At 48.0% G+C, this 26,357-nt stretch overlaps 1 protein-coding gene across 1 annotated transcript in view; it reads right to left on the bottom strand.

Annotated features, from left to right (window-relative positions):
• The window catches only part of LOC108791199 (fibrocystin-like), a 135,406-nt gene that overhangs the window by 71,218 nt on the left and 37,831 nt on the right, over positions 1-26,357 (bottom strand). Inside the window, exon 2 of the mRNA XM_018561607.1 lies at positions 4,944-5,103. Within this exon, the coding sequence (XP_018417109.1) occupies positions 4,944-5,103 (160 nt within the window). The remainder of the gene's footprint in view (positions 1-4,943; positions 5,104-26,357) is intronic.

The raw sequence follows: 26,357 nt of genomic DNA, 5'->3' as shown, positions 1-26,357 counted from the left end.
TGGGAAGACTGAATCTGCAATAGGCAAGCAGCTTGGTGTGAACAAATCAACTGTTGGAGCAATAATTAGAAAATGGAAGACATACAAGACCACTGATAATCTCCCTTGATCTGGGGCTATTTATTCGAAGGCAACTCGATACTCTTACCCCTTTACAAAACATTGGTTGGGCCGCATCTGGAGGATACGGTTCAGTTTTGGTCCCCAATTAATAGAAGGGATGTCCAAGAATTGGAAAGGATCCAGCAAAGGGCAATAAGGTTAATTAGGGGTCCATAGGACCTCAGCTATGAGTAATGACTAAGTAATGCCTTACAGAGGCAGGCAACTCCGGCCCTTCAGCTGTTGTGGAACTACAAGTTCCATGAGGCATTGCCACAGGCATGACTCCAAGAGGCAGAGGGATCCTGGGATTAGTAGTTTCTTTGCAGCTGGAGGGCTGAAGTTGCCCACTCCTGGCATAAGAGGATACATTATCACTATCTATAAATGAATCAATGGTGACTGTAAGGGTGGAAACAACTTGATTAATCTGAGGTCCCAGAAGGAGACGCATGGGCCCATTTTAAGGTTAGAGGAAAGGAGATTTAATCTGAAAAATTTTGGAGGGGGTTCTTTACAGTCAGAGCAGCTGAAAAGTGGAACTTCCTTCCCCATGCAGTGGTAACAGCTGGAAGCATGGACAAATTTCCAAAACCTTCTAGATGTCTTCTCGATGGGGACAACATACAGGAATATGTACTGTACACTCAGACTAGTTAAAACCAATCACCGGGCAAACAAAAAAGTACCCTTGCAGTGGGGCTACCCTACCCCTGAACTGCAAGGGTTAATGCTTGTTTTTTTTCTAGGGGCTGATCCACGTTCCCCTGGTGGTTGACACCCTCCTCTTCTCTGCTCCAACCGGTGGAATGTCCCTCGCCGTTCTCACATCTAAAGCAGGTTTATGGAATCTGCATTAGATGTGATGATGTCATCTGTCCTTAGACCACCAGAGCCCAGGGGAGACGGGGCTTCTGGGACCAGTCTAGCAGCTTGAAGGGAGCTGGGGGGGGGGATCATGTAAGTAAATCTACTTTACTCCAACCTCTATGCAAAGATGAGCACTGAACACTTACGGTATGGGGGTAGTGCCACTGCAATGGTTCTTCTTTTATTTGCCCAGACATGGGCTTTATCCTAATAAGACACACACATGGTATTGGACTGGATGGTTCTGGGTATTTTTCCAACCTTCTCTACTACAGTTTGTGCAGTAACTATGCCACTGCAATGGTTCTAATGAGGGTAGTGCCACTGCAATGGTTCCTCTTTTGTTTGCCTGGAGATGCGCTTTATCGTAATCAGACAAACACATGGTATTGGACTGGATGGTTCTGGGTCTTTTTCCAACCTTATCTACTACAGTATGTGCAGTAACTTTGCCATTGCAATGGTTCCTCTTTTGTTTACGTGAAGATGGGCTTTATCCTAATCAGACACACACATAGTATTGGACTGGATGGTTCTGGGTATTTTCCCAACCTTATCTACTACAGTATGTGGTGTAACTGTGCCACTACAATGGTTCTAATGAGTGTAGTGCCACTGCAATGGTTCCTCTTTTGTTTGCCCGCAGATGGACTTTATCCTAATCAGACACACACATGATATTGGACTGGATGGTTCTGGGTCTTTTTCCAACCTTATCTATTACAGTATGTGCAGTAACTATGCAGCTGGTCACATAAATGTTACAGGTACAAGATGTGAAAAGGTAAACTTGGGCTATAAGAAATGATCATTTGTAAAGCCCATTTTCCTGCGGTTCTCTGGATAGAGTGGGAATTTTTCAGCCGGGCGTCCTTAACTGTTTAACTGCCGAATAAATTAAATCCGAAAGAAATGCCCTCAGGGCTCTTTCAAAGCCTGAAATGAGACAGCCTGACTGACGGAAAAGCTTTACAAACGGGCAAAACAGAATCGTTCACAAACCTCCGCGCATTCGTAGAGTTGTTTTCAGAAAGGGCAATCTGAATAGTAGTGACTACAGAACAGAGTTTTTAATGGGATAGAGTCGGTTATTATATTGGGGGACATGCTTTACTAGCTATAATATTGAATTCTGCATTGAACAATTCATCACAAGCTGGCATTGTGGCCGAGCCAACAGCTGATTTATCCCTAGAACGCCTGATATTGAAAATACATTATCTTCCCAGCATCCAGCCAATAATATATATTCCCAAATTGTGCCTCTAGTGACACTGCTTTTCCCCAGGTCCCCCTACAAATGTACATACATAGATCAGCACATTCCTATTGCTAAGTATCTGTTTTCTACATTAGGCACAACATGCAGCTCTTGGCTATCACCATGTCATGTTTGAGATGTAAGTGTATAAACTCAAGTGCGTTCGGTTTATGATTGGCTATGTACTTTCTTGCGTCATTATGGTACTGGGTGGCTTCAGGGCAGGGAAGGACTAGTATAGGGGGCAAGAGGACATTTGCTCCTCAAGCCAGTATTAATAAGATGGCCTGTTGGTGAAGTATTTTTCACTCTGGGCCATCAGCCTATTTAGACCTCAATCACAACAGGACCTGCAGCAAGTGACACATTCTGGGCATTATATAGCTACCTTGTTCTTAAAGTCTTCCAGCATCAACCCCTTTAGAGCTCTAAGATGTCATGTGACCAGATGGCGAGAATTGCAAAGGAAGCTGATGCTGGAAAAATTGTTCTCCAATGTGAAGGTGTGTCACAACAAACCATGTCTTTTAGGAAGGCTCAACTTTTGCCATGTCCACCAGTCAATGAGGCACTATGGAACACCATGGAAGTGGAAGCTGGAAAACTGGTTCTCTAAGACAAAGGTTCCTATTTCCCCATGCTTCAGGGTCATAAATATGTGGAAGTTGTGAAGGTTTGTCACAACAAATCATGTCTTTTAGGAAGGCTCAACTTTTGCCATGTCCACCAATCAATGAGGCACCATGGAACACCATGGAGGCTGATGCTGGAAAATTGGTTCTCCAGGCCAAAGGTTCCTAGTCCCCACCCCCTCCATACTTCAGGGTCATAAATAGGAAAATGTGAGGGTGTGTCACAACAAACCATGTCTTTTAGGAAGTCTCAACTTTCACCATGTCCACCACTCAATGAGGCACCATGGAACAACATGGAAGTGGAAGCTGGAAAACTGGTTCTCCAAGACAAAGGTTCCTAGTCCTCCCATGCTTCAGGGTCATAAATATGTGGAAGTTGTGAACGTGTGTCACAACAAACCATGTCCTTTAAGAAGGCTCAACTTTTACCATGTCCACCATTCAATGAGACACCATGGAACACTTCACATGCTACATATTTTGTATTTCACAGAAATCTGTCCCTAACATTAAAGGGCCCCCCATTCTCAAGGTTCCTAGTTCCCCCAGGGTCATAAATATATGAGTTTTCTGATCTCCACTTGTGTTATAAAATGTAATATATCAGAATTAATAGCTACACAAGCCGTTTTGTAATTTAACGTTATGAAAATGATTCCTTCTGCTGCAATCTGCAATTTCCAAAACTGTCAAAAAATGTGATTCAATATAGCACCATGGAGGCATTCTGTACACTCTCAGTGTACCCCACAAATGTTGTTTCCTACTTCTGTGATTGGCTCACTAATTTTCTCAGAAGTCTGCACCAGTCTGCATAAGGGACACATACCAATGCATGTTGACTCCCCACCGCCAATGCGCACTAACACATGCATGCCAACATGGTATGCATGTGTTAGTGCATGCATGCCAACATGGGCACGCAAATGCAGGGCCGGATTAACATAGGGACTACTGCAGCACCAGCTCCAGGACCATCACTGAAAATAAGCCCGGCCAACCGAAGGCAATCCGGCCGGCTGGGCTGAACACAATCAGGCAGAGGCCCTGGCGGCTCTCATATCAGGCATATGAGGAGGCTGCTCATTGGGGCATCGCAGGGCCTCAAAGAGGAGTGAGTTGCCACCTAATTAGAGAGCTGCCTCTGCTGCTTCCTGTCCATCCTAATCCGGCCCTGTGCACATGACTATGCAACCATCCATAGCCATAAAGCTAGCAATTGGCATGTGCATGCAACACGATGCATGCGGACAGGACCGGCCATGCCGCTGGCAGTACAGAAGATACTAGCGGTACTGTAAAAGGAACCAAAGACTTTGTGAGCAGCATGGAACCTTCTAGTATATATGACACGGAGGCCGCAGCCACACCCAGGCGAGCAAGGAGGAAGTAGGGCAGTGGAAAAGCTTAATAAAAAGTATTTAAAAAAAAAAAAGGTAAAATACTCACATTTTTCTAATGGATAGGAAGAAAGGAATGCAACGAGCCAAGATGAAAAGTTCGGCTTTAACCACTCTTACCGTAAAGAATCCTTCTCTAGGAAGGACTTGGGGACTACAAGAACTGCAGAAATGACCAATAAGAAGTTTTAGTTCAGATCGCAATCCATATTTAACTCTTTCTTTCAACCGGAACCCCCTATGATCTAATTCCCAGCGTGACTGATGAAAATAAATCAGCATTCCAGTTTGCCGGAACCCATACCTTACCCATAATCCTCTCCTCCACCCGGGCAGGCGAGGCGTTTATTGCTTGTCCTTGCGCCGAAATGAAAACCGCTAATCATCTTCCCCTCAAACGCATTAAACTAATTTGTAGCGTGCCCGTGTAAATTATTTACTTTTCAGTCACATAATCATATTTCCGAAGCAGATAGAGTGAATTTATAAGCCGCGGCGTGGGAGAACTATCAATCACCGCTAAGCATCATTATTCATATACAGGACAGGAAAAAGAGAGATGGAGAGAGAGACCGCATCTGCGTCTCGTGAAAATCCCCTGAACAGGATCAGCAAACTGAGCCGGGGAAAAAAAAAAGGTTACTTCTTCCAGCAAAGTAATACAAAATGAGAAACCTTTGATATGCAGCAGGTTGAGGAGGCTCGTGTCAGCATCCAGCAGCAGGGTGCGGCCTCGCTCTACCGTGACGTTGTCGCCATCTAATGGCGGATGGCCAGAAGGCCAACTGGAATTCCGAGACCAAAGGCTGCAGAAGTGATAAGGTGCATCCTCTCCCTGAAAAGAGAACAAAGGGGACGTATTAAACACGGCGTGATCTTATAATATACGAGAAACATAAACAACAAAAACAATAAGAGAATGTAAACTTACTGAACTTGATACAATGTGCATACTCATATAGCATATACTGTTTCCATTTACATAGATTTCCATTGTGTGTATATTATATATATATATATATGTTAGAGAGATAACTAACAGTATACTTGTAATGAATAGCAATGAGCAAAACTGAGAGTTTTAATTTCCCTGAAACTTCTGCAAAAAATAGGAGACTTGAGCAAAATGTTGTCATTTTGGTGAAATACATTGGAGTTTATGGAAAAGACATAATTAAAGAGGTTTTTGGTGATCGCTGAACTCCAGAGTTCTGTGTATTCTTTTTGAATCTTGGTGAGCTTTGTGTATCACTCCAGATCTGAGCAGTAATCCAGTGTGAGACTTGGAGCTTCCTGTAATAAAGACCGGTCACTGCTGCTCCCTTTCCTTGTGCAGGGTGACTGGTCTTGTCTCCGCCCCCTCCTGTAATTTTCTACTACAGCTCTTCTCTGTGCACAGGCTATGTACACTGTACACTGTTACACTGATATCACTGTTACTCTTACAAGGTAATATCTTAGTTTGCAAAGGCATTCGGTGCACACAAAGTGGATTTATACCCTGTGTGACATATATTTGAATAAAAAATGTTGCACTATCTATCTATCTATCTATCTATCTATCTATCTATCTATCTCTCTCTCTCTCTCTCTCTCTCTCTCTCTCTATCTCTCGATCTATCTATCTCTGTCTGTCTGTCTGTCTGTCTGTCTATCTATCTATCTATCTATCTATCTATCTCTCTCTCTCTCTCTCTCTCTCTCTCTCTCTCTCTCTCTCTCTCTCTCTCTCTCTCTCTCTCTCTCTCTCTCTCTCTCTCTCTCTCTCTCTCTCTCTCTCTCTCTCTCTCTCTCTCTCTCTCTCTCTCTCTCTCTCTCTCTCTCTCTCTCTCTCTCTCTCTCTCTCTCTCTCTCTCTCTCTCTCTCTCTCTCTCTCTCTCTCTCTCTCTCTCTCTCTCTCTCTCTCTCTCTCTCTCTCTCTCTCTCTCTCTCTCTCTCTCTCTCTCTCTCTCTCTCTCTCTCTCTCTCTCTCTCTCTCTCTCTCTCTCTCTCTCTCTCTCTCTCTCTCTCTCTCTCTCTCTCTCTCTCTCTCTCTCTCTCTCTCTCTCTCTCTCTCTCTCTCTCTCTCTCTCTCTCTCTCTCTCTCTCTCTCTCTCTCTCTCTCTCTCTCTCTCTCTCTCTCTCTCTCTCTCTCTCTCTCTCTCTCTCTCTCTCTCTCTCTCTCTCTCTCTCTCTCTCTCTCTCTCTCTCTCTCTCTCTCTCTCTCTCTCTCTCTCTCTCTCTCTCTCTCTCTCTCTCTCTCTCTCTCTCTCTCTCTCTCTCTCTCTCTCTCTCTCTCTCTCTCTCTCTCTCTCTCTCTCTCTCTCTCTCTCTCTCTCTCTCTCTCTCTCTCTCTCTCTCTCTCTCTCTCTCTCTCTCTCTCTCTCTCTCTCTCTCTCTCTCTCTCTCTCTCTCTCTCTCTCTCTCTCTCTCTCTCTCTCTCTCTCTCTCTCTCTCTCTCTCTCTCTCTCTCTCTCTCTCTCTCTCTCTCTCTCTCTCTCTCTCTCTCTCTCTCTCTCTCTCTCTCTCTCTCTCTCTCTCTCTCTCTCTCTCTCTCTCTCTCTCTCTCTCTCTCTCTCTCTCTCTCTCTCTCTCTCTCTCTCTCTCTCTCTCTCTCTCTCTCTCTCTCTCTCTCTCTCTCTCTCTCTCTCTCTCTCTCTCTCTCTCTCTCTCTCTCTCTCTCTCTCTCTCTCTCTCTCTCTCTCTCTCTCTCTCTCTCTCTCTCTCTCTCTCTCTCTCTCTCTCTCTCTCTCTCTCTCTCTCTCTCTCTCTCTCTCTCTCTCTCTCTCTCTCTCTCTCTCTCTCTCTCTCTCTCTCTCTCTCTCTCTCTCTCTCTCTCTCTCTCTCTCTCTCTCTCTCTCTCTCTCTCTCTCTCTCTCTCTCTCTCTCTCTCTCTCTCTCTCTCTCTCTCTCTCTCTCTCTCTCTCTCTCTCTCTCTCTCTCTCTCTCTCTCTCTCTCTCTCTCTCTCTCTCTCTCTCTCTCTCTCTCTCTCTCTCTCTCTCTCTCTCTCTCTCTCTCTCTCTCTCTCTCTCTCTCTCTCTCTCTCTCTCTCTCTCTCTCTCTCTCTCTCTCTCTCTCTCTCTCTCTCTCTCTCTCTCTCTCTCTCTCTCTCTCTCTCTCTCTCTCTCTCTCTCTCTCTCTCTCTCTCTCTCTCTCTCTCTCTCTCTCTATCTCTCGATCTATCTATCTCTGTCTGTCTGTCTGTCTGTCTGTCTATCTATCTATCTATCTATCTATCTATCAATCATCTATCTAGTCTTCCATCATTGGTCCATTGATATAATCTGGGGTGCAGCAGGAACAATTGGTCCTTCACCTGATCTGTTTTCTGCTCTGACACTCACAAAGCTGCACTTTCTCTCCCACATTGACAGATTGTCATTTAGCCATCAAACAATAAGCGAGTGTTCGCGTTGGCGGCAGGTTATTGTTCCACGTGGCGGAATGCGGAGTCCATGTCCCCATATTAGAGACCCGTCACTTCAGACATTTCTTCTCTCTGATCACTTGTACGGGGAGAATCCTCTGTAACCCTTTCAGTTCCATCATCTGACGGGGGACCCGAAGCCGATGGAAAAAGAAGTAATCTTTTTCACTTTTATATCACAAAACTCCAAAGATTTCTTTTATTTCCCCCCTTTTTTTTTTGCCATCTGCCTGTAATTATTCCTAATGCTCGGCCACCATCTTCCTACAACAATGGAAATAATTACGTCCTGGAGGGCAGATAAGAAAGATACACGGATAAACAAAAGTTAATTACATTTTGCTCAGGGAAACAAGCAACTTTCCTAATAAAGAAGCAATTAGGGAGGGAGACGCATCACTTATCATTAAAAAAAAATGAGATTTTTTCCGTCCTGCGTTCGCTTTTAGCGCATTTCAATATAGTCGCCACAGGTAGCGGCTTGTCGTGTAAAATGATCTAAATGCAAGGTACGGCCTATCACACCTGTAATATATGTATACATTGTATCTCATAAGACTTCCCTGGATCTTTGTGATCCTGTATGACAGAGGAGCTTACCACCCATCATTAAATATATAGACTGCGTATTGCGTTATGATTGGCTGCTGACCATTTCCCCTCCCCCACATGAGGTATGCCGAGGGCAATGGTAACCCAGAATGTGGGTGGTCAGAGCGTGATAATGTTTCCCACTTCAACCATTGATTTCAATCATCAAATGGATCCTGACCTCCCAGGAGGTGATAATGAGCCCATCTGGCAGTTGGAGGTACTCATTAAAACAGCGTGCTCAGGCAACTATCTTCCGGACCATTACTATAAATGCCAGTCCATGCCATCAGAAGCCAGCTTATCTCAAACACCCAGGCAAGCCAAATGTCTATTGACTAATCAGAAATGAACATTTGTAAGAATATGAATTTCTTCACTTAATAATAGTGCAGCCTTATGGATAGCTGTGTTTGTTGTTATGTGCTTGTATTTTCTCCCTGTCAGAGAAGAAATGGCGGCCCTGTGTCAAGCTGTAAGGACCCTATACAGGACCTGTCTTATGTCTAAGCTCAGGGCTGATAAATGACTGTCAGTTTGGGCTGCTGGAGGAATGTAACAGTAATCAATAAATATAGACAACATGACAACAACTTTGTTATAATGCATATATACATACAACATATGACTATATTTTTTGAGTGTCTACTATCAGCAAATAGCTCAGTCAGTGGGCAGAGGTCTTATACTTGTGCTTGAACAGGGAGAGAATACAATACATTTTTTTTAAAAATCAAGTCATCTCGGAGAAGTAAGGGTGTAGTATTATAAACATTCAAGTAAGAATATGAATTTCCTTGCTTAGGTTGCAATAATAGTGCAGCCTTAGGGATGGTTGTGTTTGCTGTAATTTATTTGTATTTCCTCCCTGTTAGAGAAGAAATGGCGGCCCTGTGTCAGGCTGAAAGTTCCCAAAGGCGGGACTAGGGTTGCCACCTGTCCAGGATTCACCCGGACAGTCTGGGTTTTGAATGCTGTGTCCGGGTTTCATGGCAGCTGAAACCCGGACACAAGATGTCAGGCAGACGGGGGCAACCAAAATTAAGATAGGGGCTACTGCGCCCCCCACTGAAAATAGTCCCGACTGTGATATTTACATATGAATGGGCGGAGCTATTTACATATGCATAAGCCACAATTCATTCTCCCTCAAACAATTTCCGTGCGTCGCTAGAGTGTTCGGGTTTCGCTGGAAGAAAAGGTGGCAACCCTAGGCGGGACCTGTCTCCTGTCTAAGTTCAGGGCTGATAACTGGCACACTGTTTGGGCTGCTGGAGGAATGTAACAGTAATCAATGAACAAAGACTTTGCTGACAACACCTATGTTATAATATGTATATACACTATATTGCCAAAAGTATTGGGACGCCTTTACACGCACATGAACTTTAATGACATCCCAGTCTTAGTCCGTAGGGTTCAGTATTGGGTTGGCTCCGCCCTTTACCGCTATAACAGCTTCAACTCTTCTGGGAAGGCGTCCACAAGGTTTAGGAGTGTGTCTATGGGAATGTTTGACCATTTGTGAGGTCAGGTACTGATGTTGGAGGAGAAGGCTGGGCTTGCAGTCTCCACTCTAATTCATCCCAAAGGTTTTCTATGGGGTTGAGGTCAGAACTCTGTGCAGGCCAGTCAAGTTCCTCCACCCCAAACTCCCCCATCCATGTCTTTATGGACCTTGCTTTGTGCACTGGTGCGCAGTCATGTTGGAACGGGAAGGGGCCGTCCCCAAACTGTTCCCATAAAGTTGGGAGCATGAAATTGTCCAAAATGTCTTGGTATGCTGATGCCTTAAGCACTAACTAAGGGGTCAAGCCCAACCCCTGAAAAACAACCCCCACACAATAACCCCCCTCCACCAAACTTTATACTTGGCACAATGCCCTCAGGCATGTTGTAGTTGCTTCCACTTTGTTATAATACCGCTAACAGGTGACCGTGGAATATTTAGTAGCCAGGAAATGTCACGGAACACCTGAATCCAATGATTTGGAGGGGGGTCCCAGTACTTTTGGCAATATAGTGTACATCCCCTTTATATCAGGAGTTGTTGATTAAGGATGTCTTACATCTCTATGGCCACTAGGGGGCGGCACTACAAATCTTTATATGAAATGTAACATTGAACATATGGAAAGTCAAGCATGTGCTCAATTTTAAAGTCACATCAAAAATTACTTTCGTGTAAACCCGAAACTCTAATAACCCCAAATCCACATTCGCGGCGGATATAATATACTCTATTCCAGCAAGCAGGTTGACGATTTAATTTCTCTCTCTGTACAGAGAGAAGAGCGGTGCAGTGATACGCCGATGGCCTTTAGAATATTGATCTCCGGTTAATTATCCTACGAATGTTACCTGTGGCGGCATCACTTGGCAGCTGCCCAACGAGGAGATCGGCACCGCGGCCCTGTGAACTGTGCGAGAGCGAGCGGCTCCCGAACATCAAAGTAACTCTGACCCCGCAGAATCCCCGCGTTGCATGGCGTAGGATTAGATGTGCACAGCTGAGGCTAAATCAATGTACAGGCTGAGCCTTCGGGCGCCCGAATCTGCTTCTCAATCACTCGCCGCCGCCGCCGCTTTCCTGTGACAACCCTCACCTGCCAGTAGCCATTATTATATTCTGCACGCCTCATTGCACCCAGAGTGGATCCGGGGGGCTTGCAGGACGAGGAGATGGGATGATGGCAGGAAATAGGCCAGGCAGTTGGGATTCCCTATCAAAATATAAAAAGGAGCTTCGAAATGTTTTCCGTTGTCGTCTGATCAAGGTCACGACTCTCCCCGCCGGTTGATGCGCCCCTTCTCCATGTACAGGGGGATCAGGTGGTCACATGATTAGGCCATCAGTGATCTTGCTTGGTATCATTGTTATAACAATGTTGCAGCTTAGCATTCATTCTTGACACGTTACACTGCAATGCTTCTTTGTCACGCCATTAGGCAATCAACGCATTGAAAACACGCATTAAAATGCCTCAACGCAGGCGCTGGATTGCAGTTGACTGTAAAAGACGACATTGACGCAAGAACCATTTTGAGACTTTCAAGTCTATCTCCGGGCAAGCAAAATAAAAATAAAAACTTCCCTTGCAATGGTGCTGCCCCTGCACTGCAAGGGTTAGCCTGCTGATGTCTAATATAGGGCCCATAGCCCTGCATTGGACATGAGGACAATGAGGGACAGCCCCAGACCTGTAGTGGGTGGGGGGGAGCTCTGCTCTCTGCACAGGCTATGTGCAACATAGTGATGATGTCACCGCTACTTTTACAAAGGTAATATCCGGGTTTGCAAAGGTGTTTGGTGCACACAAAGTGAATTTATAACCCTTGTGGCTATTGTGGAATATATATTTTAGAAATAAAATTGCCCAGAGCTCAGACTTAAAGGAGATCTATGGGGTTAGGGCTTTTCTCCATAGTTCTCCTAAGGGTAACGGGAGGACACAAACTAGCTCCTCCCATCACCCTAGGCTCAGTATACCGCAAGCATACTGAGACGCCGCAGCCGGAACGGATCCCGACATTGCTGTCGAGATCCACCCAGCTGCGTGATTGTACCCGCCCCGTCCGTTCCGCCAGTCAGCGCTGGAGGATCGGAGCGGGGAGGGGGGAATCCAGCCCCTCCCTTGTCACGGCTCTGTGCCGTGACAGGATCGAGAGGTGAGCGAACGCCGGTATGTGTTCGCTCACTTCCCGATCTACTGAGCCGACCTGTGACAGTCTCATTGTCACAGGTCGGCTAGAACTATGAGGTCAGTGATAAGCACTCCCCTCATAGTTCTCCTTTAAGCAGAAAAAGTTACCTTCATTCATGTGTACTGCATCCCACTGTCATCAAGACATTACTGTGCTTTAAAAGCATGCATTTTGTTACCCCGGCAATGTTTGCCCCCCGCTGCCCCTCTTCTAGGCTGCCATATTTTAACATACTGCCTGTGCGCAGATGTGCTCCAGGTCTCTGCCAGGTATTCAGGGCCTGGCAGAGAACTGTGACACATCTGAACATGCACAAGAGACTCCCGTTCATGCATAGGTTTGCCACCTGTCCAGGATTCACCCGGACAGTCCAGTTTTTGAGTCCTGTGTCCGGGTTTCAGGCCAGCGGACACTTTCAATTCTTTGACAGGAAGACGGAAGAGAGGTGCGGGCCTTTGCTCATAGAAAGGCTGCTGAGGTCCCCAGCAAGCGTGGGACCTTGGCAGCCTTCCTGCGAGCCACAGGCGCCGGCCCGCACATCTTCTTCTACGTCTTTCTGACACCACGCTGCCCGCCTCCAGAGCCCTGGTGAGACACCGCACAGCACTCCTGAGAGCCCACATAGTCCACCTTAGACCCCACACAGCTACTTGAAAGCCCACATAGCCAGTGGCGACTCTAGGAACAATATATAGGGGGGGGCACATAAGATATCACAGTCAAAACTGGGGTGGCACTAATAATTTTCACCACTAAATCATACCACTGAAAAAAACTAAAGAAGTATATATAAATAAGATTACAAAATACGAGAGTACAGACATTCCTCGGTTACCGACTTACCTGCTTTGAGACCACTCGCATTTACGACAGACCGTCGAGCGACCTCCGACCTAGCGTGTCAGCGTCAGTGCGACGTGTCGCAGGCGGAAGTGACGTCCTCCGATCTTCACTACGGGTCCTGGTAAGTATTTTCATTGCCCGATGTACAGTACACTGTTCCTTCCTGTACATCTGCAACGCTATACAGTACTGTACTAATGCAGTACAGTACTGTATAGAGTTCCTCACTTAAAGGAGAACTATGGGGTTAAGCCTTTTCCCCATAGTTCTCCTTACGGTAACCGGAGGACGCTAATTTGTGTCCTCCCGTCACCCTAAGCTCAGTATACAGCGAGCTACAGCTCAAGGTATATTGAGACGCCGCAGCTGAAACGGATCCCGACAATTATGCCTGGATCCGCCCAGCTGCGTGACTGACAGCTGGCTCTGCCTATCTAGAGGCAGAGCCAACTGTACCCGCCCCCTCCCCGTCCGTTCCACCAGTCAGCGTTGGCGGATCAGAGCGGGGGGAATCCAGCCCCTCCCCCTGTCACGGCAGAGAGCTGTGACAGGATCGAGAGGTGAGCGAACGCCGGTATGTGTTCGCTCACCTCCCGATCTACTGAGCCGACCTGTGACAGTCTCATTGTCACAGGTCGGATAGAACTATGAGGTGAGTGAAAAGCACCCGCCTCATAGTTCTCCATTAATGACCAATTCGTTTAACAACCTGGTCGTAGGAACGGAACTCGGTCGTTAAGTGAGGAATACCTGTAATGCGGTATGTGATGATACCTTTTTATTGTACTAACCTAATACTTAGAAGACAAGCTTTCAAGAGCTTGACAGGAGCAGCTCTGCGGTCTGCATCCGTCGGAGATGCAAACCGGGTAGCTGCCCCCGCAAGTCGAGCACGCGGTCCGTGACCTTGTGCCCGACTTGTCAGCTGGCAAGAGACAGCAGCCGTACAGTGAAGCTGTACGGCAGCGGCCGTTTTAAAGGGGAATCAGCATGGGGGCACACAGGGGGGCAAGGAATAACCTAGGGGGGGCTGCTGCCCCCCTTGCCCCCTGTAGAGACGCCTATGCACATAGCCCATCTGAGAACCCGCACAGCCCACCTGAGAACCTGCACAGCCTCCTGACAGCCAGTACAGCCCACATGAGAGCCCGCAGAGTCCACCTGAAAGCCAGCACAGCCCTGATAATAGCCCGCACAGGCCACATGAGACCCTGGAGACATCAGGGAGCCACCCCGAAACAAAACATATGTTGCTGGATATTTATTTTGTATTGCTGTATAATGTATTCCTGGAACTTGTAGTCCTCTATAGCCGGTCTCCTTACTCTCACCCTTGGCTGCCTCTCCTCGCTCTCTCCTCTATAGTCTCCAAAAAAGAAAATTGCGGCTCTAGATAGTTTGGATTTCACTTGAAGAAAAGGTGACAACCCTATGCATGCATACAGATGCCACAGGTTTCTGGTATCTGGGGCCTTACAGAGACACCCAATATCTGTGCACATGCAGGATAATCTCTCCCGTGTGTGTGCAGATGTGCCGCAGGTGTCTGCCAGGTCCGGAACACATGACTGAGACCTGCGGCATATTTGCGCATGCATGAGAGACTCCTGCGCATTCACCGATGCCTCTGGATTCTGGGACCTTGCTGAGACCCATGACATTTGTGCACATGTGTGGGAACCTCCCATGTGTGCACAAATCTTCTGTAAGTCTCTGCCAGGTCCTAAATACCTGGCAGAGACCTGCAACATATTTGCACATGTGAGGTAGTATCCCATGCATGTGCACATGCCTCTGGATTCTGGTATTCGGGACCTTGCTGAGACCCACGACATCTGTGCGTATGAGGGGAACCTTCTGCATTTGAGCAGATGTGCTGCAAGTCTCTGCCAAACATTTGGGACCTTAGCAAGGTCCCAGATACCAGCATAGGTGCTGCAATCTCCCATGCATGCACAGATATGCTGCAGGTCTCTACCAGATATTCGGGACCTGACAGAGACCTGCGGCACATCTACACATGCGCAGGGAACCTCCCGCATATGTGCAGATGTGCTGCAAGTCTCTTCCAGGTCCCGAATACCTGGCAGAGAACTGTGACATATTTGCACATGCGAGGGAATATCCTGTGCATATGCACATGCCTCTGGATTCCGGTATCTGGGACCTTGCTGTGACCCTTGACATCTGTACACATGCTCAGGAACCTTCTACACATGCGCAGATGTGCTCCAAGTCTCTTCCAGGTCCGGAATACCTGGCAGAGTCCTGCGGCACATCTGCGTATGCATGGAAGATTGCAGAGCATGCGCAGATGCTGCTGGATTCTCATATCTGGGACCTTGCTGAGACCCATGACATCTGTGCACATGCACAGAAACCTCACACAAATGTGCAGATGTGCTACAAGTCTCTGCCAGTTCCTGAATACCTGGCAGATCTACACATGCGAGGGAGATTCATGCACACGTACAGATGCCACTGGTATCTGGGAACTTGCTAAGAACCATAACATCTGTGCACATGCATGGGAATCTTGTGCACAGTGGCGTAACAATCACCATAGCGACCCAGGCGGTCGCTATGGGGCCCGGGGCACAGTGGGGCCCGGCCAGATGCAGTGCGGGCCGCCTGGGTCGCTATGGGATCTTCTGCTGGTGGCTTTCATTGGCGTCTGAAGACGAACACGCTGCTGTTCAGATCATCTGTGCAGCAGCGCGTTCGTCTCCACAGAGTCAATGAGAGCCAGCAGCGGCGGGGGAGTAGGCTGGACCCGGTGTTCTATCAACGTCGCAAGCCTCTGACGTCACCGGCAGTGGAGGAGGAGGCGGGCCTCGGTAACGAAGAAGGAGGCGGGCCCGGTGACGAAGGAGGCGTGCCCGGTGACGGAGGAGGTAAGGAGTGTGACCAGCCCACCTGAGGGTGACCCTGCAGAGCCCACCGTAGAGAGTCTATGGTGGGCTCAGCAGGGTCACCCTCAGGTGGGATCTCGAGTGGGCTCTGCAAGGGGTATAACTAGCAATCACGGGGGGCCCCATACAAAATGTTGCTATGGGGCCCTGTGATTTCTAGTTACGCCCCTGCTTGTGCACATGTGCAGATATGCTCCAAGTCCCTCCCAGGTACCGAATACCTGCGCATGTGCAGAATCTTGCTGTGCTCCTGACTAAAGCTCTGCCAGGCATTTGAGCGTTCCCAGGTAATTCTCGTATACGCTCTACCATTTTAATGGTTTCCAGTTCTATAAGAGGGAGCGGGGAGGAACCAGCAGAGAAATTGTTTTTGACATGGGCAAAGGTCCGCTTTAATGACCCAGACATTTCAATGATGTCATCAGGCCATGACAGGTTCTCTTTAACAAGAAGCCCATTGTCTTCCCTTGGACTCTGATCTAGGTGTCATATTGCAATGACGCAGCGCTGTCCTCCTTGGCGGTATGCATATGATTAGACATGTTTGGATACATTGTGCTCCTGTATGCTGCACAATCATTGAAACTCCATAACTGACCCGAGCGTCATGTGCGGCCAACAGACTCCAGCCCTGGAGCTCGTAAGTTTACACCCAATGAGGAGCCATACTATTAATAATTCTGACAGTGAAAGCCGAGCCCGGGGACACGCCAGGCGGCTGACCTCAGTACTTCCAGCAAAAAAAAAAAAAGATTATTTAACAAATGAGGACATTAACTAGGAGGTCAAACCCCACATGTAGAGCTGTCACCACGCCGCATGGAGGAAGCCAGCACTGGGATGAGGGCAGTACCGAAAGCCACAGGCGTAGACTACTGTCTATGTTAGCAGACCAGTATCGCAGACTACTGTCTATGGGAGTAGACCAGTACCGCAGACTACTGTCTATGGGAGTAGACCAGTACCGCAGACTACTGTCTATGGGAGTAGACCAGTACCGTAGACTACTGTCTATGTGGGTAAAGACCAGTACTGTAGACTACTGTCTATGGGAGTAGACCAGTACTGTAGACCACTGTCTATGGGAGTAGACCAGTACTGTAGACTACTGTCTATGGGAGTAGACCAATACTGTAGACTACTGTCTATAGTAGTAGACCGGTACTGTAGACTACTGTCTATAGTAGTAGACCAGTACTGTACACTACTGTCTATGGGAGTAGACCAGTACTATAGAATACTGTCTATGGGAGTAGACCGGTACTGTAGACTACTGTCTGTGGAAGTAAACCAGTACTGTAGACTACTGTCTATGGGAGTAGACCAGTACTGTAGACTACTGTCTATGGGAGTCGACCAGTACTGTAGACTACTGTCTATTGGAGTAGACCAGTACTGTAGGCCACTGTCTATGGGAGTAGACCGGTACTGTAGACTACTGTCTATGGGAGTAGACCTACTAGTACTGTAGGCCACTGTCTATGGGAGTAGACCGGTACTGTAGACTACTGTCTATTGGAGTAGACCAGTACTGTAGGCCACTGTCTATGGGAGTAGACCAGTACTGTAGGCTACTGTCTATGGGAGTAGACCAGTACTGTAGGCTACTGTCTATAGGAGTAGACCAGTACAGTAGGCTACTGTCTATGGGAGTAGACCAGTACTGTAGGCCACTGTCTATGGGAGTAGACCAGTACTGTAGGCTACTGTCTATGGGAGTAGACCAGTACTGTAGGCTACTGTCTATAGGAGTAGACCAGTACTGTAGGCTACTGTCTATAGTAGTAGACCGGTACTGTAGACTACTGTCTATGGGAGTAGACCAGTACTGTAGACTACTGTCTATTGGAGTAGACCAGTACTGTAGACTACTGTCTACAGTAGTAGACCGGTACTGTAGACTACTGTCTATGGGAGTAGACCTACCAGTACAGTAGGCCACTGTCTATGGGAGTAGACCAGTACAGTAGGCTACTGTCTATGGGAGTAGACCAGTACTGTAGGCCACTGTCTATGGGAGTAGACCAGTACTCTAGGCTACTGTCTATGGGAGTAGACCAGTACTGTAGACTACTGTCTATGGGAGTAGACCAGTACTGTAGGCCACTGTCTATGGGAGTAGACCAGTACTGTAGACTACTGTCTATAGTAGTAGACCGGTACTGTAGACTACTGTCTATGGGAGTAGACCAGTACAGTAAGCTACTGTCTATGGGAGTAGACCAGTACTGTAGACTGCTGTCTATAGTAGTAGACCGGTACTGTAGACTACTGTCTATGGGAGTAGACCAGTACTGTAGGCCACTGTCTATGGGAGTAGACCGGTACCACACTAGTAGTAGATTGGTACCGTAGACTGCTGTCTACGGGAAGTGATCAATAAACTGCTAAAAAGCATTTCTGAACCCAGATCAAAAAATGTATATATTGCAACTTACCAGTCCTTAAAGGGTATCCATGGTCTATGTATTCCTATACTGAATTTCCATAAGTTCTATCCCACGCCAAACAACCAGATCCATCTAGAAGTTTGTAAACTTATTGGAGATAGGATGGACTTCCTCAATGCACTAACATCTTTTCACTCTCAGCACTGTAAATATGCACTTTCTGGTGTCACCGCTCTCACAGAACCTGCCTTCTGAACTACAACTCAACGCCTTAAAGGAAAACTATGGGGTTGGGGCTTTTCCCCATAGTTCTCCTTAGGGTAATGGGAAGACACAAACTAGCGTCCTCCCGTCACCCTAAGCTCAGTATACCGCAAGCTACAGCTCGCGGTATACTGAGACGCCGCAGCCGGAGCGGATCCTGACATCGATGTCGAGATCCGCCCAGCTGCGTGAGTGACAGCTGGCTCTGCCTATCTAGAGGCAGAGCCAGCTGTACCCGCCCCCTCCCCCGTCCGATCCGCCAGTCAGCGCTGGCGGATCGGAGCGGGGAATCCAGCCCCTCCCCTGTCACGGCAGAGAGCCGTGACAGGATCGAGAGGTGAGCAAACGCCGGTATGTGTTCGCTCACCTCCCGATCTACTGAGCCGACCTGTGACAGTCTCATTGTCACAGGTCGGCTAGAACTATGAGGTGAGTGAAAAGCACCCCCCTCATAGTTCTCCTTTAACACTGTAACTTTATTGATTGCTGAAAGCAAGCAGTCTTGAGAAATGAGTTTGCATCAGGAAAAGAGACGCAAAGCACACTATAAATGAGGTGCTATTTGACTTGCTTCAGTTTCTTACATTGTGAGGAGCTCACAGTGTGCAGTGAAATCAGAGGAAGACATTTCAGCCCAGGAGAGGAGCCGGTACAACTGTGCAAGACTGACGGAGGTCAGCTTTAAATGTTGTGGTTGCATTAGTTTTCGCATTATTTTCACCTGGTGATCCTGCCAGTAACACACTTCCTGTGCTAGAAGCCGGAAGACAGAGGTAGGCAATCCCAAAGTAGGTAAACAAGCCCTATAGAAGCCGGCAGATGGAGGTAGACAAGCCCCATAGAACCCGAGAGGTAGACAATCCCCAAAGAAGCCGGGAGATGGAGGTAGACAAGCCCCATAGAACCCGAGAGGTAGACAATCCCCAAAGAAGCCGGGAGATGGAGGTAGACAAGCCCCATAGAACCCGAGAGGTAGACAATCCCCAAAGAAGCCGGGAGATGGAGGTAGACAAGCCCCATAGAACCCGAGAGGTAGACAATCCCCAAAGAAGCCGGGAGATGGAGGTAGACAAGCCATGGAGGGAGAGAGGCCCAATAAGACCCGGGAGGTAGGCAATCCCCAAAGAAGCCGGCAGATGGAGGTAGACAAGCCCCATAGAACCCGGGAGGTAGGCAATCCCCAAAGAAGCCGGCAGATGGAGGTAGACAAGCCCCATAGAACCCGGGAGGTAGGCAATCCCCAAAGAAGCCGGCAGATGGAGGTAGACAAGCCCCATAGAACCCGGGAGGTAGGCAATCCCCAAAGAAGCTGGCAGATGGAGGTAGACAAGCCCCATAGAAACCGGGAGGTAGGCAAACCCCAAAGAAGCCAGGAGTTGGAGTTAGACAAGCCCCATAGAAGCCAGGGGACAGAAATAGATGAGCCCCATAGAAGCCAGGAGATGGAGGTAGACAAGCCCCATAGAAGCCAGGAGATGGAGCTAGACAAGCCCCTCAGAAGCCGTAAGATGGAGGTAAACAAGCCCCATAGAAGCTGAGAGATGGAGGTGGCCGAGCCCCAAAGAAGCTGGGAGACGGAGGAAGCCGAGCCCCAAAGAAGCTGGGAGACGGAGGAAGCCGAGCCCCAAAGAAGCTGGGAGACGGAGGAAGCCGAGCCCCATAGAAGCCGGGAGACAGAAGTAGAAGAGCCCAAAAGAAGCCGGGAGATGGAGATAGACGAGCCCCATAGGAGCTAGGAGGGAGACGGAGTTAGGCAATCCCCAAAGAAGTCGGGAGATGGAAGTAGTTAAACCCAAAGAATTGAGAGAGAGGTAGACAAGCCTAATAGAAGCCGGGAGACAGAAGTAGTAGAGCCCCACAGAAATCAATAGGGATGTACAGTGTGGTCAGTATAAGGGGACGTTCACCGCACAATGTCAACAAACAACTGAGATGGGGCCCATCAGAATTCGGTAAATATTCAAATGTACAAGGGAGGAAGTGGTGGCATCATAAAGGGGCCTAAGATTTGTTTTTGGTGCATGTTTTTACTTAAAGGAGAACTATGAGGTGAGTGATTTCCACTCATCCTCATATTTAGAGCCGACCTGTGACAAGGGAGCTATCACCGGTCAGTTCTATCGATCGGGAAGTGAGCGAGCACATACCGTCGCTCGCTCACTTCCCGATCATCTCCGTGGAGAGAGCAGTGACTGACTACCCGCAGGGATTCCCCCCTCCCCTCTCTGATTCTCCAGTAGCCCGCTATATACTGAGCTTTGGGTCACAAGAGGAGGTTAGTATATGTCCTCCCGTGACCTTAAAGAGAACTATGGGGAAAAACACTTACCCCATAGTTCTCTTTTAAAGTCTCCTCAAAGGAAGACGGCCTATTATGATGTCACAGGAAAAATTGCTCCGGATATTGTCAAGTAGTGAAAAAATAAAACTAGTAAAAAATCACGTATATGAGAATTTTGAAATGAATATAAACCGTTTTGCACTTATTGTGACCCTATGATTTTTTTTCCCCATTTTGAACAGACCGCCCGTTCTGGCACACCCGATGTGTACGTCCCCCGGAGGCGCTGAGTTTTGGCATTATAAAATGTATGTTGTCCATTATTAGCCGTTGTTTGCATGTAAACGTTATACATGAAATCAGGACGGATCTTCGCTCCGGACACACAGCCAGCAGAGCCGACAAATTAAATTGGAACAGATGGATGTGAGAAGTCATCTGCAGAAACCAGAGACACGACAACATCCACCGGCTTGATCTTCTCTACGTCCGTCCACTGTTCAAGGGTAGATGGAGGTAGACAAGCCCCATAGAACCCGGGAGGTAGGCAATCCCCAAAGAAGCCGGCAGATGGAGGTAGACAAGCCCCATAGAACCCGGGAGGTAGGCAATCCCCAAAGAAGCCGGCAGATGGAGGTAGACAAGCCCCATAGAACCCGGGAGGTAGGCAATCCCCAAAGAAGCCGGCAGATGGAGGTAGACAAGCCCCATAGAACCCGGGAGGTAGGCAATCCCCAAAGAAGCTGGCAGATGGAGGTAGACAAGCCCCATAGAACCCGGGAGGTAGGCAATCCCCAAAGAAGCCGGCAGATGGAGGTAGACAAGCCCCATAGAACCCGGGAGGTAGGCAATCCCCAAAGAAGCTGGCAGATGGAGGTAGACAAGCCCCATAGAACCCGGGAGGTAGGCAATCCCCAAAGAAGCCAGCAGATGGAGGTAGACAAGCCCCATAGAACCCGGGAGGTAGGCAATCCCCAAAGAAGCTGGCAGATGGAGGTAGACAAGCCCCATAGAAACCGGGAGGTAGGCAAACCCCAAAGAAGCCAGGAGTTGGAGTTAGACAAGCCCCATAGAAGCCAGGGGACAGAAATAGATGAGCCCCATAGAAGCCAGGAGATGGAGGTAGACAAGCCCCATAGAAGCCAGGAGATGGAGCTAGACAAGCCCCTCAGAAGCCGTAAGATGGAGGTAAACAAGCCCCATAGAAGCTGAGAGATGGAGGTGGCCGAGCCCCAAAGAAGCTGGGAGACGGAGGAAGCCGAGCCCCAAAGAAGCTGGGAGACGGAGGAAGCCGAGCCCCATAGAAGCCGGGAGACAGAAGTAGAAGAGCCCAAAAGAAGCCGGGAGATGGAGATAGACGAGCCCCATAGGAGCTAGGAGGGAGACGGAGTTAGGCAATCCCCAAAGAAGTCGGGAGATGGAAGTAGTTAAACCCAAAGAATTGAGAGAGAGGTAGACAAGCCTAATAGAAGCCGGGAGACAGAAGTAGTAGAGCCCCACAGAAATCAATAGGGATGTACAGTGTGGTCAGTATAAGGGGACGTTCACCGCACAATGTCAACAAACAACTGAGATGGGGCCCATCAGAATTCGGTAAATATTCAAATGTACAAGGGAGGAAGTGGTGGCATCATAAAGGGGCCTAAGATTTGTTTTTGGTGCATGTTTTTACTTAAAGGAGAACTATGAGGTGAGTGATTTCCACTCATCCTCATATTTAGAGCCGACCTGTGACAAGGGAGCTATCACCGGTCAGTTCTATCGATCGGGAAGTGAGCGAGCACATACCGTCGCTCGCTCACTTCCCGATCATCTCCGTGGAGAGAGCAGTGACTGACTACCCGCAGGGATTCCCCCCTCCCCTCTCTGATTCTCCAGTAGCCCGCTATATACTGAGCTTTGGGTCACAAGAGGAGGTTAGTATATGTCCTCCCGTGACCTTAAAGAGAACTATGGGGAAAAACACTTACCCCATAGTTCTCTTTTAAAGTCTCCTCAAAGGAAGACGGCCTATTATGATGTCACAGGAAAAATTGCTCCGGATATTGTCAAGTAGTGAAAAAATAAAACTAGTAAAAAATCACGTATATGAGAATTTTGAAATGAATATAAACCGTTTTGCACTTATTGTGACCCTATGATTTTTTTTCCCCATTTTGAACAGACCGCCCGTTCTGGCACACCCGATGTGTACGTCCCCCGGAGGCGCTGAGTTTTGGCATTATAAAATGTATGTTGTCCATTATTAGCCGTTGTTTGCATGTAAACGTTATACATGAAATCAGGACGGATCTTCGCTCCGGACACACAGCCAGCAGAGCCGACAAATTAAATTGGAACAGATGGATGTGAGAAGTCATCTGCAGAAACCAGAGACACGACAACATCCACCGGCTTGATCTTCTCTACGTCCGTCCACTGTTCAAGGGGCCACAGAGGGCCACGTAGACTTACAAGGTTATTTACAAAAGGGTGAAGGGTTTAGAGAAGGCAGGAGAAGGGAACAATCTAGGACAACATAGCTGGACTGGAATTGTAGAATATTTCCTAATCAGCTATGTTGTCCTAGATTGTTCCCTTATCCTGCCTTCTCCAAACCCTTCACCCTTTTGTGAACAACTCTGTTAGCCTCAGTTCTCAATGACATACCATCTTATAAACATGATAAAATATAGATAGAAGTCATAATACTGCCACAGCTGACTGTATGGTTGCTATGGGGCCCAGAAGCACAGAATTGTTCCCCAAACAATCTGGCTACATAGTGATTGGTGCAGGTAGCAAAAACGCTTTACAAGTACATTAAAGGAGAACTATGGGGTCAGGGCTTTTCCCCATAGTTCTCCTTAGGGTAACTGGAGGACACAAACTAGCATCCCCCCTTCACCCTAGGCTCAGTATACCGCAAGCTGTATCTCGCGGTATACTGAGACGCCGCAGCTGAAGCGGATCCCGACAATTGTGCCGGGATCCGCCCAGCTGCGCGACTGACAGCTGGCTCTGCCTATCTAGAGGCAGAGCCAGCTGTACCCGCCCCCTCCCCCGTCCGTTCCGCCAGTCAGCGCTGGCGGATCGGAGCGGCGAGGGGGGAATCCAGCCCCTCCCCTGTCACGGCAGAGAGCCGTGACAGGATCGAGAGGTGAGCGAATGCCGGTATGTGTTCGCTCACTTCCCGATCCACTGAGCCGACCTGTGACAGTCTCATTGTCACAGGTCGGCTAGAACTATGAGGGGAGTGAAAAGCACTCACCTCATACTTCTCCTTTAATATCTGAACTGCAGACTAACACGGATAAAATAAATGCCTAGGAGCTGTTTTATCTGTCAAAGGATTTGTACGTCCTGTCTATCGTATCCTAACATTTACACACGGCTCTGCCACAAAGCTGTGCAGAGCAGGAGACCTGATTTTTCTCTGCTGCAATTACATAACACTTAACAGGTCTTGTCCCTCCCCCAGCCAGTGACTGGACAGTTAAAGGAGAAGCAGAACTCAGTGAAAAGAGAGCTCATCTCTCCGTCAGTCTGCTCTCTTCTCCTATCAGCATGTTCCATGCACTGCAGCTCAACTGACTGACTCCTTTGATGCTGCAAGAGGCTGATGCCAGATATAATCCAGGCAATTTCACTGCTTGTGAAACAGAAACAGATTTAGACTGATGTGAAGCTGTGAAAATTAGACTCAGGAGGACTCTGGCAGGCAAGCAGGGTGGAGGGAAAGTGCGGGGAAGGTAAGTATCAGGATTGGGGGGGGGGGCTGTTTGGGCCTCAAGAGGACTTGTCACTTTGATATGCATGGGCAAAGTTACAGGTGGTGGCCCCATAAAAGAACGCTCGCCATGCCAAAGTTTAATAACGCATAAAAAGATACAAAATAGCCGTTTGTAGTTTCCCTTTAATACAATTGACTTATATATATATTTCCAGGACCTGGAACGGCGCTGATCCCTACAGATCAGATTATCCGATCACAGCTCGGGTTTAATGCACCATAAACAGGAGTGAGCACCGTCTGTGCCGCCATCAGATAGCTGGCCGTGACCTGAACTGTACATCCAATCACCAGATAATCCCATTTCAGTGTAACAAAGCCATTTAGTATCCTCGTCCTGGTTAAAAGGCGGACGCAGATCCTACGGAGACCTTTCCTTATCGCGCAGTGCGGTCAATAGCCGGTTCTGGTTATTAACAGCTAAAAAGACTGACAGCGTGGTGTAGATGATGTCCCATCTGGTAGAGGCGTAAAGACCAGCCGGGATCAGAGACGCCGACGGGTAACGCCAGCCATAGTCATAAATAGAAGGTAGGAGGATTGAATTGTGCTGCAATAGAATCATGACAGTGAATGCGTAACACGTTCCAGCCAAGCGAGGACATTTATTAAAGCGTATGTCCAGCCGAGAACATTTAGAATGTGGAAGTATCGGGACCCCCGTCTAGTTTTTATTTCCCTCCGGGGCTCTTTAGAGATTTCCCTTTTGCCTGAGCTGCCTTTTGTTCGCAGCACACCATTGCATCATTTGAAATAAAGAGAAAAAACTAAGTGCAAGAACAGTGTGCACCTAATCCACGTCACATGATATCACCCATATTGATCACCTTCTCCTATCCCTATAGATTAGTTCAAAGTTAGGCATACCGTGGTTGGGCCTATTGTCTGTGATTAAACGCTTTTACACTGCTTGGTCTTCTGTGGTTTCTTATTGCTTAATGAGAACTTGATAGAGATTGGTCAGTGGCAGGGCAGTTTTGCATCAGTGAGAACAGGGACATTAACAATTACAGGGAATGTAACCACAATTGCTCCTTCTCTTCTATGGTTACCAGTGTAATATCCATACTCCACACTCATTGGTAATTGCGGTCACCTGACTGTGCTGACCAATGAGAAGAGTATCGGACCAGTCAGTGTCGTCAGAAGATTTGTGTATTTTCAAAGTTGCCCTGGAAGCTGCATGAAAAGACCCCTTCCCCTACTGTATATTTTAAAGCATTGGTATATGTCCCCCATGGCAGTGCCAATGTTAGGGCAAGATGGAGGCTGCGCATGCACATCCAAACCGGAAGTGCCCGAAACCGGACGTGCCCGAAAACCAGAAGTGTGCGGAAACACGTGCAACATCTGTCGCACAGGAAGTGATGCAGCTAATTGGATCTAGCTCACCATATATAGAACGAGTCTGCCCTTGCTCCTTTGCTGATGGTCTTTCTCAGCTAGTTGTTCCTGTGCCTGCTCTTGCGTGCTTCCTGTGACCCAGCTTGTTTTTGGACTTTGCTATTTTGGATTGCTGCCTGCCCCTGACCTCGGCCTGTTTCTGGACTCTGCTTATGCCTTTCGATTGTGTACCCTGCTGCCCGACTGGCTCTGACTTCTGGCTCCCCTGACCTCGCTTCAGTCTCCAGTTTCTGCCTGGATACCATCCGCTCAGAGGACTTCTGGACTCATCCTGCACGGCACTGGTGCTCCTCGCTGTCTGCCTGCTCCCTGTCCCTGCTTCCAGGGGTAGAGAGACGCGAGCCTGAAGAGAAGCCTCCTCGCCTTCCGGTCTCTTACCAGGTACGTGATAACCGAGCTCCTCGTGCCTTTTTTTGACATTAGCTTTACTATTAGACATAAAAATGGGCAGATATTAACAAGATTTGCCACCCGCTCCCCAGACCCTAAAAGGGTAAATTTACTTTCCCAGGCGAATTTA

The sequence above is a fragment of the Nanorana parkeri genome, unplaced genomic scaffold (genome assembly GCF_000935625.1).
Source record: "Nanorana parkeri isolate BGI_ZX_2015 unplaced genomic scaffold, ASM93562v1 scaffold533, whole genome shotgun sequence".
NCBI lineage: Eukaryota > Metazoa > Chordata > Amphibia > Anura > Dicroglossidae > Nanorana > Nanorana parkeri.
This window is presented reverse-complemented; position numbering and strand designations above follow the sequence as displayed.